Source organism: Cetorhinus maximus, chromosome 31, assembly GCF_964194155.1.
Source record: "Cetorhinus maximus chromosome 31, sCetMax3.hap1.1, whole genome shotgun sequence".
NCBI classification, from domain to species: domain Eukaryota; kingdom Metazoa; phylum Chordata; class Chondrichthyes; order Lamniformes; family Cetorhinidae; genus Cetorhinus; species Cetorhinus maximus.
The window spans coordinates 7,413,199-7,429,805 of NC_135909.1; the positions used below are offsets into that span (position 1 = coordinate 7,413,199).

The 16,607-nt window shown below is 53.6% G+C and overlaps 1 protein-coding gene across 1 annotated transcript in view; it reads right to left on the reverse strand.

Moving 5' to 3' along the window:
* Positions 1–5,793: 5,793 nt before the first annotated feature.
* Positions 5,794–16,607, reverse strand: part of LOC144670407 (pyruvate carboxylase, mitochondrial-like) — a 1,036,891-nt gene continuing 1,026,077 nt past the window's right edge. Inside the window, exons 21-22 of the mRNA XM_078532890.1 lie at positions 14,558–14,698; positions 5,794–6,673 (exon numbers count right to left, since the gene is read on the reverse strand). Of these exons, the coding sequence (XP_078389016.1) occupies positions 6,425–6,673; positions 14,558–14,698 (390 nt within the window). The 3' untranslated portion in view covers positions 5,794–6,424. The remainder of the gene's footprint in view (positions 6,674–14,557; positions 14,699–16,607) is intronic.

The window sequence follows — 16,607 nt, forward strand, 5'->3', positions numbered from 1 at the left end:
AACGTGGGGATCAAGAAGGGAGACTGGGTGGTCGGCGTTTTAGTGGGAATAAGGAGCAGGAGGTGGTTTCTGTGGACAAGATGAGCTTGGAGATGGCATGAGGCGAGATAGGGGAGAAACTAGTGAGTTCAGGGCTGGGGCAGGGGGGGAACATTGGGAGAGGTCCCAATGGGCGAGGGAAGGGGGGAGGGAGGGAAGTGGCAGAGACAGCTGAGTGGATGGGTCTCAAGTGTTAGGGACGGAGAAGTCCTCGAACTCCTCGCACTTGCTGTAATGTGAAAATCTTTCTTGGCGACAATGCTTTTTGATATTTCAAAGTCCAGCTGAACCGGTTTGCCAACATTTGCACATGTAAACTTATGAGGCATTTATTTTCAATGAAACAGTTTTTGAAGCTGCCCCAATGGGTAAAGCCATGTCCCTGACCTCTCGCAGTGCAGCATCTCCCCCTTTCCCGATCTAAGTGCCAACCCTCCTTCCACACATTGGCTATCCTCTCTACCCATTACAGGATTCTCCCAGGCCTGTCCAAGCATCTGAAGTGATTCTTTAGCCACCCAGTAACCCGCTCTGCCATTGATAATTTACCCATAACCTGTCACTAAAATAAGTTTGGACCATATACCTCTTAATCCACATGGCCGCATAAATGATTGAAGGTCAGGCAACTGGACCAAGAGCTAGTCTTATATAAAATAAAGTATTTATGCAAAAAAAATTAAAATCATGCAATGATACAGATGTGCCTTAGGTACTAGAGCAAGGTGTGGTGGACAGATGTGCCTCAGGTGCTAGAGCAAGGTGTGGTGGACAGATGTGCCTCAGGTGCTAGAACAAGGTGTGGTGGACAGATGTGCCTCAGGTACTAGAGCAAGGTGTGGAGGACAGATGTGCCTCAGGTACTAGAGCAAGGTGTGGTGGACAGATGTGCCTCAGGAACTAGAGCAAGATGTGGTGGACAGGTGGGCCTCAGGTACTAGAGCAAGGTGTGGTGGACAGATGTGCCTCAGGTACTAGAGCAAGGTGTGGTGGACAGATGTGCCTCAGGTACTAGGGCAAGATGTGGTGGACAGATGTGCCTCAGGTACTAGAGCAAGGTGTGGTGGACAGATGTGCCTCAGGTACTAGAGCAAGGTGTGGTGGACAGGTGGGCCTCAGGTACTAGAGCAAGGTGTGGTGGACAGATGTGCCTCAGGTACTAGAGCAAGGTGTGGTGGACAGATGTGCCTCAGGTACTAGAGCAAGGTGTGGTGGACAGATGTGCCTCAGGTACTAGAGCAAGGTGTGGTGGACAGATGTGCCTCAGGTACTAGAGCAAGGTGTGGTGGACAGATGTGCCTCAGGTACTAGAGCAAGGTGTGGTGGACAGATGTGCCTCAGGTACTAGAGCAAGGTGTGGTGGACAGATGTGCCTCAGGTACTAGAGCAAGGTGTGGTGGACAGATGTGCCTCAGGTACTAGAACAAGGTGTGGTGGACACAAGGCAATGCTGTGAGCTGGAGCAGAATTGTGCTGCTTCGCATGTAGAGGTGGATCCAGATCCTGTTTTCTGTGCCAAATCACCCGATTCTGCCCCTGCCTCAGCTTATCTGCTGCTGGAACCTCACCCATGTTTTTGTTACCTCCAGATTTGACTAATCCAATGCATCCCTGGCTGACCTCCCACCCTCCATAAACCTCAGCCCCTCCAAAACTCTGTTCCCCCATTGCCCTCACTCGCACCAATCCCCCTTCACCAATCACCCCCCCCGGTGCTCAATGACCTACAATGGCTCCTGGCTGAGCAAAGCCTCGATTTTAAATTTCTCACCCTTGTTCCCAAGTCCCTCCATGGGCTCAGTACTCCCCCACCCACCCACCCCCCTATCCCCTGTCTCTGTCGCCTCCTCCAGAACCGCAATTCTCCGAGATCTCGGATTCTGGCCACTTGCACACTCCCGATTTTAACCGCTCCACCATTGGCGGCCGTGCCTTCAGCTGCCTGGTTGGGGGTGGGGGGGGCCCTAAGCTCTGGAATTCCCTCCCTAAACCTCTCCGCCTCCCTCTTTCTCCCTCCTTTGAGACGCTCCTTAGAACCGAGCCCTTTGACCAACCTTTTGCTCACCTGTTCTTCCAATTTCGATCTCACTCCTGTGTGACGCTTTGAGGTTAAGCCGCTATATAAATACACATTGTTGTTATGGATGTGGATCCGGATCCTGTTTTACGCGTGGAAGACACAGGCGCAATGAGCCAAATAGCCTCCTCCCGTGCTGTTTCATTCTGGTATTCCACTGATTGGTGGGACAGGACATGAGGGGGCTGAATGGCTTCCTCCTGTTCCTAAGGATGGTGAGGTGACTTGACTGTGACCAAGCGGGTAGCAGATATCACTCGCAGCAGGGGAGACGGGGAGATGGGCTGAAGCAGCGCCAGGACAGAGCGAGGTTTGGCATCGGGAGGATTCTCTAACCCAGAGAGTTACTGACCCGGGGAACGAGTTGCTGACCAGGGCAGTGGTCCTGATGCAGACTCGCTGGGTGTGTGTTCGAAAAGGGAGTTGGACGAGCTTTTGGAGGAGACTGAGATTTCAGGGTGCACAAGGTGGGCAGGATTTCCGCCAATGTTCCTCATTGGCATCGATACCCTTCTGGAATCTGATCAGGACTCGGGGCAGCACGGCCGTTAATAGAGGGTAATTCCCCAGAGTTTATTCCCCGACCCCCCCCACCCCCCACCACCCAATTAGATTCGAGTCATTTATTTTTAACCTTCCTGGAGATGACATGTTTACTGGAGGGGGTTGGGGGTGGAGGAAGTGTGGAGCTGTTAGGGGCGGGGGTGGGGGGTCACGTTGTCCACATCGGAGGGGAACACAGATCGAAGAGAAGCGGAGGGGGGAGATGAGGAGATTCTACGCGCTGCTGTGATCTGAAAGGGCGGTGGATCTGAAAGGCCGATTCAATAGGAACTTGCAAAAGGGAATGGGATAAATACTTGGAAGGGGAGAAAGTTGCAGGGCTAAAAGGGGGGAAGAGCGGGACCAATTGGATAACTCGACCAAAAGGGGCAGCACACACACAATGGGCTGAATGGCCGCCTACGGTGCTGTGTGACTGTCTGGAGTGGGAGCCTGGCTGTTAGAGGAATGTGTCAGGTCGCTGCCTGTCGATTGATGCCTGCATCCGACTGAGGTAACTCCCGACGCAGTCCCAACACTTGTTTTACATGATGTTTTTTTTAATTTTTATTTGATAAAACTCCACAATGATTTTTAATGATACATTTGCACTTTGTAATTTTTTTATTTCTTTCTGAATGTACAATATCCGGTGTCGCCCTCTCCCTGGATTAAGCAGCAGTAAAACCGCCCACTGAACCTGGGCACCAGATTCACAGCGCTGTAATGCCAGCGTACAGAAGGTTACACTGGCATCGCCACTTCACGCTTAGGCTCGTTGGGCTTGAAATGGTCAACACACACACACAGTGCGGCGTGTGATCCTGTTTCTAGCTCCGGGTGTCCTGTCCCAGAGCAGGGCCTTGGGAAGGAACAATCGCGGGTCAGTTTTGAGTGCTCCGCTGCTCAATGCCCCGCCCCTGCGGTGCCAGAGTTGGCGTTTGATGGTGGTTAGTCCTGAGAATTCCCCGACTCTCTCTCTCCCTCTCCCGGGCCACAGCGGAGAATCGGGGCCAAATCTTCCAGTTCGCCGTTACCGAGCCGTCGGAGAGGGACTGATCCAGTCACAAGGAAAGCTGGGCGACACTCGGGTGGTCTCCGCACTCCACCCCAGCTCAGGAGGGATGGGAGGTGGGCTGGGTGGGGTATGAAGTGGAATCACAAGATCTCCGCTCTCATCTCTCCCATTATTGTAAACTCCCAGTGCATCCCTGTGAGCGACTGTAATTCTAATCCCGATCCATACCAACCCACCCACCCCCCCTCCCAAACCTGTGCAGGAAAACATTAACATTGATGAGACAGACAGCGGGAGTCCTGCTTATCCCTCAGTTGAATCTCCAGCTGTCCAATGACAAGACATCAGAGCCTGGCGCCATGGGATTCAGCTCCGGCCAGGGTATCTCTGCCACACCAGCCTCTCCCCGAATCCCCCTGCCCACCAACCCCACACCATTTCAGGAAGGAAAGGGGCAGTGATTCCCAGAACACAAAGGACTGGGATTTCCTCTGCTGGTTTCAGCGAGGCAGGGTTTTAGCAGAGACCCACACCCTCGCCCGCCAATCACGATGATGCGGAGTGAGGACCTGCCCGTCCGTTACCAGAGGTTCACTCCCGGAGAGATCAGTGTCCATCCGCAGAATAGCCAGTGCCCACCCTCCCAGAGTGTCCATTCCCAGACTGCCCATCCCCAGAGGGATCTGTGCCCACAACCAGAGGGACCGGTGTCCATTCCCAGAGAGACCAGGGTCCATCCCCTAACTGCCAGTGTCCATCGCCAGAGTGACCAGGGTCCATCTCCAGAGGGACCAGTGTCCATCGCCAGAGGGACCAGTGTCCATCCCCGGAGTGACCAGGGTCCATCCCCTGACAGCCAGTGTCCACTCCCAGAGAGACTAGTGTCCACCACCAGAATGACCAGTGCCCATCCTGAGTGCCAGTGTCCATCCCCAGAGTGACCAGTGTGTCCACTCCCAGGGAGACCAGTGTCCACCTCCAGAATGACGAGTGTCCATCTCCCAGAAAGTGACCAGTGTCCACTCCGAGGGCAGACCAGTGTCCATCCGCAGAATGGGGCACAAAGTTGCGGGGGAATGGGAAGAGGTACCAAGGGGGGGATAGGGTCCTGGCATTCGATATCAGACATGGGGGGGTCTGTGCAGGAATCAGACCATCTCTATAAGCCACAGTGAAAGGAGGTTTCACTCCTCAAACCGTGGGAAGAAGGTGAAGTGGGTCTGGACATCATTGTCAATCAGGTCCGTGTACCGTGAACAGTCTGGATGATGGGGGGTTGGGGGTGATATCGGCCGTTCCTCAGACAGGGAGGAGCAGGGCAGTGTGACACGGTGCAGACAGTGGCCGATCAATGGATCATTAACCGCTCCTACACTCTGGTCACGGTGAGATATACAATATGAGCAGCACTGGGGGAAGGGGGGACTGCGCTGAGATGGGGAGGGGGGAGGATAGAGATTTTACAGCCCCTCACCCACCCTCAACAACCTTAAAGGGGCCACCGCGCCAATCAGAGCAGCAGAAAAAACCCCTCAGGGTCACCGGCTTCCCGCACTCCCCTCGGTGACCCCAGTGCTTCTTCCTCGATAAAGTCCGAGTCAGGTTACACTGTCCTTCACCTCCCTTGTTGGAGGCTTGCCCGCCTCAGGGTGACGCCGAGTGTTCTCTTTGCCGGGGGGAGCATCTCATCCCTTTCTGGAATTCTCCGATAACCAGGGTCTGAGTCACCCTCGACCCCCGCCCGCCCGCCCCCACCCCCTCTCCGTGGGGTATAGTGTAAACTGTATATAACTTATAGAGAGTCTGGGGCGTGCGGGTGTGGGCGAACCAGGGCAGAAAGGCTTTCGAAATACGGATCCACATATTAGTCCGAGACTGGGCCCGAGAGGGGGTATGATGTGAGGCAGTGTGAGTGTGGGGTGCTGGTGGTGGTGGGTGGTCCAGGGATGAACATTCCTGTATGATGGAAGTAGGGAAGGCCGATCCCCCACACTTGCTAAGCGGTCAGCAAACGCACTGCCGTTGGGAATTGTACCTTGCACAGAAAACGCGGGGTAGCGGGGGCCTTATCCAGTCCTCTCGAGGTTAGTGTGAGCAGCTAAAGATGACCCCTCCCAAAGGAGGTCCCAGGCCTACGAGTCTAGTCGATAATTATAAATGATTTCTGAAAATTCTTCCACAGGACTGTGGGCGCCGCTGGCTAGGACAGCATTGGGTGCCCATCCCTAATGTCTCACTCAGACATCTCAAATATCTCGTACCGCATGTAAAGACCTGGTCGACTTCGTTTACCCGAAGGTTTCAATGCTTCCTGGTCCGTGACCCTGTATTAGAGGCGAATGATATGCAATAATCCCCCGTGTTAGCCCCACACGAGAGAGCAATGGAGCTGTACAAAACCTCCTCACGTAGCAGCAATGGGATATATGACCAGGTCTGGTCTTTACCTCAACCTTAAAAGGCAGTCGGGTTACAGGCTATAACACTGCAGTCTGGAACAGTCAGGCTGGGCGGTGGGGTTGGGGTTGGGGTGGGGTGTTGGCGGAGCGGGGGCTACCACGTTAAAAATCAGTCCTGTTGCGTTCTGAGAGTCAGTCTGCTTCGCAGAGTAAGTGTTCCATGAAGTGATTCCCGCTGTTTTAACGATAAACAATGGTGGGGGAGGTCGGGGGGGGGGAAGGTGGGGGAGGAGGGGGACCCCTGACAGCGGTTAGTAAGACTGGATGTGAGAAGGCAGCTTAAGTGTGTTACTCGATTTCCAGAATCAGGTCGTCGCCCTCCAGGTGCATGTCACGGGTGACGTAGATTTTCTTGATGGTGCCGGACATCGGTGAGTTCACCACAGTCTCCATCTTCATGGCACTCAGCACACACAGCTGTTTGCCCTTCTCAATGCGACTGCCCTCCTTCACCTTGATGTCGACCACTTTGCCGGGCATCGGAGCGCCGATCTGGCCCTTGACATCCTTCAGGGCCTTGGGGTGGAAGTGCATCTCCTGTGATGGGAGGGGGGTGCGGGGGGGAAGAGAGACAGACCAGGAGAGGGAGCGGTTAGACAGTGCGCTAGACTCCGCGGTGCCCTCACCTCAACTACTGACCCCAGCCGTACGCACCCAAGGGTTATGGAGGGAATTAAGAACACAAAAATAGCAGCAGGAGTAGACCATTTGGCTCCTCGAGCCTGCTCTGCCATTCAACATGATCATGGCTGATCTTGGGCTTCAAGTCCTTTTTCCCACCTGCTCTCCATATCCCTTGATTCCCTGAGAGACCAAAAGTCTGTCTGTCCCGCAGCCTTAAATGGATTCAATGACGGAGCATCCACAACCCTCTGGGGTAGAGAATGCCAAAGATTCACAACCCCTTTGAGTGAAGAAATTTCTCCTCATCTCAGTCCTAAATGATCGGCCCCTTATCCTGAGACTGGGCCCCCGTGTTTTAGATTCCCCGACCAGCGGGAACAATCTCTCAGCGCCCGCCCTGTCACAACCCCTTCAGAATCTTGTAGGTTTCGATGAGATCGTCTCCCATTCTTCTAAACTCCAGAGAATATAAACCCAATTTACTCAGCCTCTCATCACTGGACAACCCCCTCAATCCAGGGACCAATCGAGTGAACCTTCGCTGTACCGTCTCCAGTACAAGCCTATCCTTCCTTAAATGTGGAGACCAAAACTGCACACAGTGTTCCAGATGTGGTCTCACCAAAACCTTTTGTCCATGTTTGAACCAAGGCTGTAATGAGGTCAGGAGCTGAGTGGCCCTGGTGGAACCCAAACTGAGCTTCAGTGAGCAGGTTATTGCTAAGCAAGTACCGCTTGATAACACTGTTGATGACCCCGTCCATCACTTTACTGATGATCGAGAGTAGACTGATGGGGCGATAATTGGCTGGGTTGGATTTGTCCTGCTTTTTGTGTACCGGACATACCTGGGCAATTTTCCACATATCTGGGTAAATGCCAGTGTTGTAGCTGTACTGGAACAGCTTGGCTAGTTCTGGAGCACACGTCTTCAGTACTATTGCCGGAATATTGTCAGGGCCTATAGCCTTTGCTGTATAGAGTGCCTTCAGCCATTTCTTGATATCACGTAGGGTAAATTGAGTTGGCAGAAGACTGGCATCTGTGAGGCTGGGGACCTCCGGAGGAGGATGAGATGGATCATCCACTCGGCACTTCTGGCTGAAGATTGTAGCAAATGCTTCAGCCTTATCTTATGCACTGATGTGCTGGGTTCCTCCAAAATTGAGGATAGGGACATTTGTGGAGCCTCCTCCTCCAGTGAGTTGCTTAAGTGTCCACCACCATTCACGACTGGATGTGGCAGGACTGCAGAGCTTAGATCTGATTCGCTGGTTGTGCAATTGCTTAGCTCTGTCTATCGCTTGCTACTTATTCTGTTTGGCACACAAGTAGTCCTGTGTTGTAGCTTCACCAGGTTGACACATCAGGTTTAGGTATGTCTGGTGCTGCTCCTGGCATGCCCTCCTGCACTCTTCCCTGAACCAGGGTTGATCCCCTGGCTTGATGGTAATGGTAGAGTGGGGGATATGCTGGGCCATGAGGTTACAGATTGTGGTTAAGTACAATTCTGCTGCTGCTGATGGCCCACAGCGCCTCATGGATGTCCAGTCTTGAGTGGTTAAATATGTTTGAAATCTATCCCATGTAGCACGGTGGTAGCGCCACACAACACGATGGAGGGTGTCCTCAATGTGAAGACAGGACTTTGTCTCCATAATGACTGTGCGGTGGTCACTTTTACCGATGCTGTCATGGACAGATGCATCTGCAGCAGGCAGGTTGGTGAGGATGAGGTCAAGTAAGTTTTTCCCTCTTGTTGGTTCCCTCACCACCTGCCACAAACCCAGTCTAGCAGCTTTGTCCTTTAGGACTCGGCCAGAAGTCCCCCACCCAGAGTACATTCTGTGTCCTTACCACCCTCAGTGCTTCCCCCAAGTGGTGTTTAACATGGAGGGGCACTGGTTCATTAGCTGAGGGAGGGCGGTACGTGGTAATCAGCAGGAGGTTTCCTTGCCCATGTTTGACCTGATGCCATGAGGCTTCATGGGGTCTGGAGTCAATGTTGAGGACTCCCAGGGCAACTCCCTCCCGACTGTATACCACTGTGTCAATCCCTGCCGGTGGGACAGGACATACCCAGGGATGGTGATGGTGGTGTCTGGGGCATGAGCTGTAAGGTATGATTCCGTGAGAGTGACTATGTCAGCTGTTGCTTGACTAGTCTGTGGGACAGCTCTCCCAATTCTAGCCCAAGCAGGGTTGATAGGGCTGAGTTTGCCATTTGTCGCTTCGGGTGCCGAGGTCAATGCTGGGGGGGTCCGTCCGGTTTCATTTCTTATTGACTTTCTAGTGGCTCGCTCGGCCATTTCAGGGGGCAGTTAAAAGTCAACCACATTACTGCAGATCTGGGGTCACATGTAGGCCAGACCGGGTAAGGACAGCAGATGTCCTCCTCTGAAGGACATCAGTGAACCAGATGGGTTTTTATGATAATCGACAGTAGTTTCATGGATATCATTAGACTTTTAGTTCCTCATTTTTATTGACTGAATTCAAATTCCACCATCTGCCGTGGTGGGGTTTGAACATGGTGCAGCACTCCCTCAGTACTGACCCTCTGACAGTGCAGCACTCCCTCAGTACTGACCCTCCGACAGTGCAGCACTCCCTCAGTACTGACCCTCCGACAGTGCAGCACTCCCTCAGTACTGACCCTCCGACAGTGCAGCACTCCCTCAGTACTGACCCTCCGACAGTGCAGCACTCCCTCAGTACTGACCCTCCGACAGTGCAGCACTCCCTCAGTACTGACCCTCCGACAGTGCAGCACTCCCTCAGTACTGACCCTCTGACAGTGCAGCACTCCCTCAGTACTGACCCTCTGACAGTGCAGCACTCCCTCAGTACTGACCCTCCGACAGTGCAGCACTCCCTCAGTACTGACCCTCCGACAGTGCAGCACTCCCTCAATACTGACCGTCCGACAGTGCAGCACTCCCTCAGTACTGACCCTCCGACAGTGCAGCACTCCCTCAGTACTGACCCTCCGACAGTGCAGCACTCCCTCAGTACTGACCCTCCGACAGTGCAGCACTCCCTCAGTACTGACCCTCCGACAGTGCAGCACTCCCTCAGTACTGACCCTCTGACAGTGCAGCACTCCCTCAGTACTGACCCTCTGACAGTGCAGCACTCCCTCAGTACTGACCCTCCGACAGTGCAGCACTCCCTCAGTACTGACCCTCCGACAGTGCAGCACTCTCTCAGTACTGACCCTCCGACAGTGCAGCACTCTCTCAGTACTGACCCTCCGACAGTGCAGCGCTCCCTCAGTACTGACCCTCCGACAGTGCAGCACTCCCTCAGTACTGATTCTCCGACAATGCAGCACTCCCTCAGTACTGACCCTCCGACAGTGCAGCACTCCCTCAGTACTGACCCTCCGACAGTGCAGCACTCCCTCAGTACTGACCCTCTGACAGTGCAGCACTCCCTCAGTACTGACCCTCCGACAGTGCAGCACTCCCTCAGTACTGACCCTCCGACAGTGCAGCACTCCCTCAGTACTGACCCTCCGACAGTGCAGCACTCCCTCAGTACTGACCCTCTGACAGTGCAGCACTCCCTCAGTACTGACCCTCCGACAGTGCAGCACTCCCTCAGTACTGACCCTCTGACAGTGCAGCACTCCCTCAGTACTGACCCTCCGACAGTGCAGCACTCTCTCAGTACTGACCCTCCGACAGTGCAGCACTCTCTCAGTACTGACCCTCCGACAGTGCAGCGCTCCCTCAGTACTGACCCTCCGACAGTGCAGCGCTCCCTCAGTACTGATTCTCCGACAGTGCAGCACTCCCTCAGTACTGACCCTCCGACAGTGCAGCACTCCCTCAGTACTGACCCTCCGACAGTGCAGCACTCCCTCAGTACTGACCCTCTGACAGTGCAGCACTCCCTCAGTACTGACCCTCCGACAGTGCAGCACTCCCTCAGTACTGACCCTCCGACAGTGCAGCACTCCCTCAGTACTGACCCTCCGACAGTGCAGCACTCCCTCAGTACTGACCCTCCGACAGTGCAGCACTCCCTCAGTACTGACCCTCCGACAGTGCAGCACTCCCTCAGTACTGACCCTCCGACAGTGCAGCACTCCCTCAGTACTGACCCTCCGACAGTGCAGCACTCCCTCAGTACTGACCCTCTGACAGTGCAGCACTCCCTCAGTACTGACCCTCCGACAGTGCAGCACTCCCTCAGTACTGACCCTCCGACAGTGCAGCACTCCCTCAGTACTGACCCTCCGACAGTGCAGCACTCCCTCAGTACTGACCCTCCGACAGTGCAGCACTCCCTCAGTACTGACCCTCTGACAGTGCAGCACTCCCTCAGTACTGACCCTCCGACAGTGCAGCACTCCCTCAGTACTGACCCTCTGACAGTGCAGCACTCCCTCAGTACTGACCCTCCGACAGTGCAGCACTCCCTCAGTACTGACCCTCCGACAGTGCAGCATTCCCTCCATACTGACCCTCCGACAGTGCAGCACTTCCTCCATACTGACCCTCCGACAGTGCAGCACTCCCTCAGTGCTGACCCTCTGACAGTGCAGCACTCCCTCAGTACTGACCCTCCGACAGTGCAGCACTCCCTCAGTACTGACCCTCCGACAGTGCAGCACTCCCTCAGTACTGACCCTCTGACAGTGCAGCACTCCCTCCATACTGACACTCCGACAGTGCAGCACTCCCTCAGTACTGACCCTCCGACAGTGCAGCACTCCCTCAGTACTGACCCTCTGACAGTGCAGCACTCCCTCCATACTGACCCTCCGACAGTGCAGCATTCCCTCCATACTGACCCTCCGACAGTGCAGCACTCCCTCCATACTGACCCTCCGACAGTGCAGCACTCCCTCCATACTGACCCTCCGACAGAGCAGCACTCCCTCAGTGCTGACCCTCTGACAGTGCAGCACTCCCTCAGTACTGACCCTCCGACAGTGCAGCACTCCCTCAGTACTGACCCTCCGACAGTGCAGCACTGCCTGGTTCACTGATAACTGTCTGGCGATTGTTGCGAGAGACCCGTTTCCTGCTTTAATTAAGCCGGGGATTGTTTTTAACCAAATAGATTCCTTGTGTCCGAGCCAGGCCATTAAACCTGACTGTCTTATCTGAATGCCTCAGTGCGCTGCACGGGGAGCTGTCTGGGATTCAGGTCCATCTCTGCAGCATTTACATCACAGACTGTGAGTACATTCATCTGTGGCGCACAGCAGTGAAGCACCGAGCTAATAACCCCTTGAATCTCCCCGTCAGCTCTCAGCAACAGCAGCTTGCCGTGTCAGGAGACATTTGGACAAGTGGATTGATGAATGAGATAGGTTTTCAGGATATTCCAGCGCTTAGGCCCCAGGCAGCTAAACGCGCCAAGTCCGACGGTGCAGCGATTATAACCGGGGATGTGTACGAGGTTGGAACCGGAGGAGCGTAGAGATCCCCGGGGGGGTGCGGTTATGGGACTGGAGGAGGTTGCGGAGATCCCCGAGGGAGGGACGAGGGATCTGAAAACAAGGACGAGAATTTTAAAATCACGGCGTTGTGGGACTGGGAGTCAGCGTGGGTCAGTGAGCCCAGGGCGTGACGGACGAATGGGACTTGGTGTGAGTTAGGACACGGGGCAGCAGAGTTAGAGTGAGCAGAGCCTCAGGCGATGGCCATGACACCTGCTCTCTAAAAGCACCCCCCAACCTGAACAAAACCAAACCACGTGGACGTAAACAGAGACAGGCCGGGTCTGGACATTGCTGACAATGTCTGAGGGGGAACCGTGCAGAGTGACAGAGTTGCCCGCTCCTTGCCTGGGCACTAGGTGGCAGTGTTACACCAGACGAGTGCTGTGCTGTGCTCCCCTTACTGCACAGAGGGTGCACACAGCACACACACACACACACACACACACACCGAGTGCTTTATTCATACACTCCAAGCCTCAAGAGAGTTGCTGCTGCCCTTGCTTCGGCCCTCAGGCCTCTTCAGCTGAGCTTCGAACCCACAGCACCGTCCAGGGAGGGGAGCTTCCCCTCGACACTGGCTATTTGTGGGATCTCGCTGTGTAACGAAACCACCAAACATCAGTGGCTGCACTTCAGGGTGAGCTGGTTCCCGCTGTCACTGCACCTCCCTGTTCTGGTCACCGTTCACAAAGCTGGACTAGAACCCATTGCAGGTGGGGACATTTCAATATAGAGGCCACCCAACTCCTCGGGTCTGCTCTGCCATTAAATGAGATCACGGCTGATCGGTCTCTTACCTCCACACCCCGCGTGGGACACCTTGATTTGAAAATTCTCATCCTTGTTTTCAAATCTCTCCAGAGTCTCTCCCCCCTCCATCCCTATCCCCGTCACCTCCTGCAGCCCAACAACCCTCTGGGATCTCTGCGCCCCCTCCAATCCTGGCCTCTTGCTCATCCCCGATTTTAACCAATGGCTCCACCATTGGCGGCCGTGCCTTCAGCTGCCTGGGCCCTAAGCTCCGGGGGCTCCCCCGCCACACTCCTCTGCCTCTCTCTCTCTCTCCCTCTCTCCCCCTCTCACTCTACTCCTTTAAGACACTCCTTAAAACTGATCTCTTTGACCAAGCTTTTGGTCACCTGTCCCTAGTAATCTCCTTATGCCATCTGGAGTCAGGTTTTTGTTTGATAATGCTCCTGTGAAGCACCTTGGGGGCGTTTTACGACTTTAAAGGCACTATATAAATGCAGGTGGTTGTTGTAATGGGCCTGGATTAGGCCCCGGCTGGACTATGGTGTTCGGTTGCGGGCTCCGCACTTTAGGAAAGAGGTCGAGGGCCTCGGGGAGGGTGCGGGGGTAGATTTAACCAGAACGGGACCAGGGATGAGGGGACTTCAGTTAATGTGGAGAGACGGGAGAAGCCGGGATCGTTCTCCTTGGAGCAGGGATTTAATCGAGGTGTTCAAAAACGACGAGGGGTTAATAGGGAGGTACCGATTCCTCCGGCAACTGAGGCAGTAGCCAATTAACTTAAAGTAACTTATAAAAGAATTAGAGAGGGAATAGGGAGCAATTTCTTCATGACGAGGGTTGTTCTGATCAGGACCGCACGACCTGGAAGGATGAGATTCTGCAGGAACTTCCCCAAGGCAGATGGAGGTGCACTTGAAGAAGACTCGTTTACAGGGTTATGGGGAAGGAGCAGGCTAAAGGGACTAACTGGATAGCTCAGAAGAGGCCATTCAGCCCTTTGAGTCTGTGCCGGCTCTCTGTAGTGCAATCCAGTCAGTTCCATCAGGGAGGGGGCCCTGTTATAGCCCCGCAAGTTTATTTCCTTCAAGTACCCTCCCAGTTTTCCTTTTGAATCAGTTTCCACCACCCCTCGTAGGCAGCAAGTTCCAGGTCTGGCACGGGCACAATGGGCCGAATGGCCTCCTTCTGTGCTGTAGCGTTCTCATTTTATGGCAAACTGGCTCAGGGGCTCCACGCTCATTTAGGCCCCCCCAGCTCATTCGAATGCTGTCTTTAACTGTGAGCAGTGTCCCCATCGCTGGCTGCAGCCTCTAACCCTCGTGCTCCGTCAGAATAAAGAACCAAGAACAAAGAAAAGTACAGCACAGGAACAGGCCCTTCGGCTCTCCAAGCCTGCGCTGATCATATTGCCCGTCAACTAAAACATTTTGCACTTCCGGGGTCCGTATCCCTCTATCCCCATCCTATTCATGTATAAAGAACAAAGCAAAGTACAGCACAGGAACAGGCCCTTCGGCCCTCCAAGCCTGCGCCGATCATTACAGTTCTAGCGACGATACCACCACACTACTTGTTACCCCCCTCACCTTCATGGCCTGCGTGTCCTTGACCAGGACTGAGCGCAGTTGTCCGTTCATCTCGAAGAACACCTCCCTCTGTCCAGCGAAATTCAGGTCACCCAGCGCCAGTGCTTTAATGTGGAGTGTCTTCCCTCGTTCCAACTCAACCTATGCAAAAGAAAACATCACATCAAGAACCTGCTGTAATAATCCAGCTCTTCCCAGCACCCCAGGGATCTGTGCTAAGGTAGCTTTGTTTTTCTGTCTCATCTAACGAGTGTCCCTGTCCTTAAATCATTCTGTTTATCTACATCTTGCTATCACTTGTTATCTATTTCTCTCCATCTTTCCTTCTCTCTATAATCTCACTTTCAATCTCTAATTATTTATTGTTAATTGTATGTTGATTATATTAAGGGCATTGTTTAATTAAGTACCTAGAGCACTTATAAAGAGAGACCGCTGAGACATGGAGGTAGTTGGCAGTAAGAAGCCATATGTAACGCTGCATTCTGTAAATAAGCCTACTACGAAGAAAAGTATTAGTGTCTAGTTTCAATTTTCACAAACTTGCTTGAGATCGACTCAACATTTGTCCATCTCTTTCCTTCCATCTCCATCTCTTTCTGCGTTTCTAACCCTTCTTTTCCTTCCTTCATGTCTCTGACATGAAATACATACATTGACCAATGTGCTGTGGTCATCACACTGTGATCCCTGCAAGGCCTACAGCCTCCCTACCCATCAAATGGTCGTAAACCACAGGAACGGAAGGCACCGTGCACCACCCCTGCTATCCTGCTCCCCCGAGTTAAATCCTCTTTCATTCCCCTCGCACCCCCCCCTTTTAGTTTTGAAAGGAATCTACCTTCCGGAGTTGCAGGATCGCACACGGTTGATGAGCTTGTCCCAGGGAATAAACAAACAAGGGTTAGCTGGTGTTCTGTGCCGCCCTCCCTTCAGACAGCTGTATTAACGCTACCCGTGTTATTTCTGGCCCACTGCCTGCTTCGCGCCTCAGAAGGCAAAATGATGAATTAATAATCGGGGACGTGGGCAGATTCAAAAATTAAGCAACGTTCCACTCAGCCTTGGTGCTGAGTGCCGATATCATTCACGCTCCTCATTTCCACTTGGAGGCCAATATTGTTCGCCGGCTAGCCTACTAAACCCCCAGTACGGCGGGAAGAAACCCCACACCTGTCACCTGAGGCCTGATCCCCCCCCCCCGCCCTCTCCTCGCCCGATCTCTGCCCCCCGACTACCGGGAGGTGAGCAGAGGGGGAGTTCTCCCCGTATTCATCCCGCTATATAAAAAAAAAAGAACCAGACGATCTGGTCACCGTCACGTGGCTGTTTGTGGGATCTTGCTGTGCGCAATTTGGCTGCCGCGCTTCCTACATTACAATGGCTGTTTGTGGGATATTGCTGTGCGCAAATTGGCCGCCGCGCTTCCTACATTATTACGACATCCCAAAAACAAAAGGACTTCATTGTAATGTGCTCCGAGATGCTCCAAGCACAGGAAAGACGGTAGAAACGTTGCTCTCTCAGGGGTCGATATGAAATTTTAATCCTTGCTCCCATCAATTCGCATCTAACAATTTTACTGTCACAGTTGCTCACTAACTCAAACCAGCCGATAATTTGGAAGGTTTTTTTTTTGTTAAGCGCTGACTCCCCAGATTGCCCTCTTATTTATATTGCCTAATTTGAATGATTGGATTAACCTAAAAAAAACCAAGAAATCCTTTAGCGCAAAGTGAGTGAGTTGGCAGGAGCTGACAGCGCTAACACATCTTGGCGGTGGTGTGATCGATTCCCCCAGGGAGGCAGCAGCGTTAGACGAGAGCTCGTCGCAAACCCAGCTCAAGCAGCACAATCCAGCAGGCAGGGCTGAACTGTTTGACCTAAGCCGGGGGCGGTGGAGGGGGGGGACTTATCTCCCAGAGATCCAGCTCCAATGTGATCCCGGGGGGGGGAATACGTTCCTGATACAAGCCGCCGATAATTCCGAAAAATGACAGGGCTACAGGGCACTGAGACTACTCGGATAGCTCTCTTGGAGAGCTGGCAC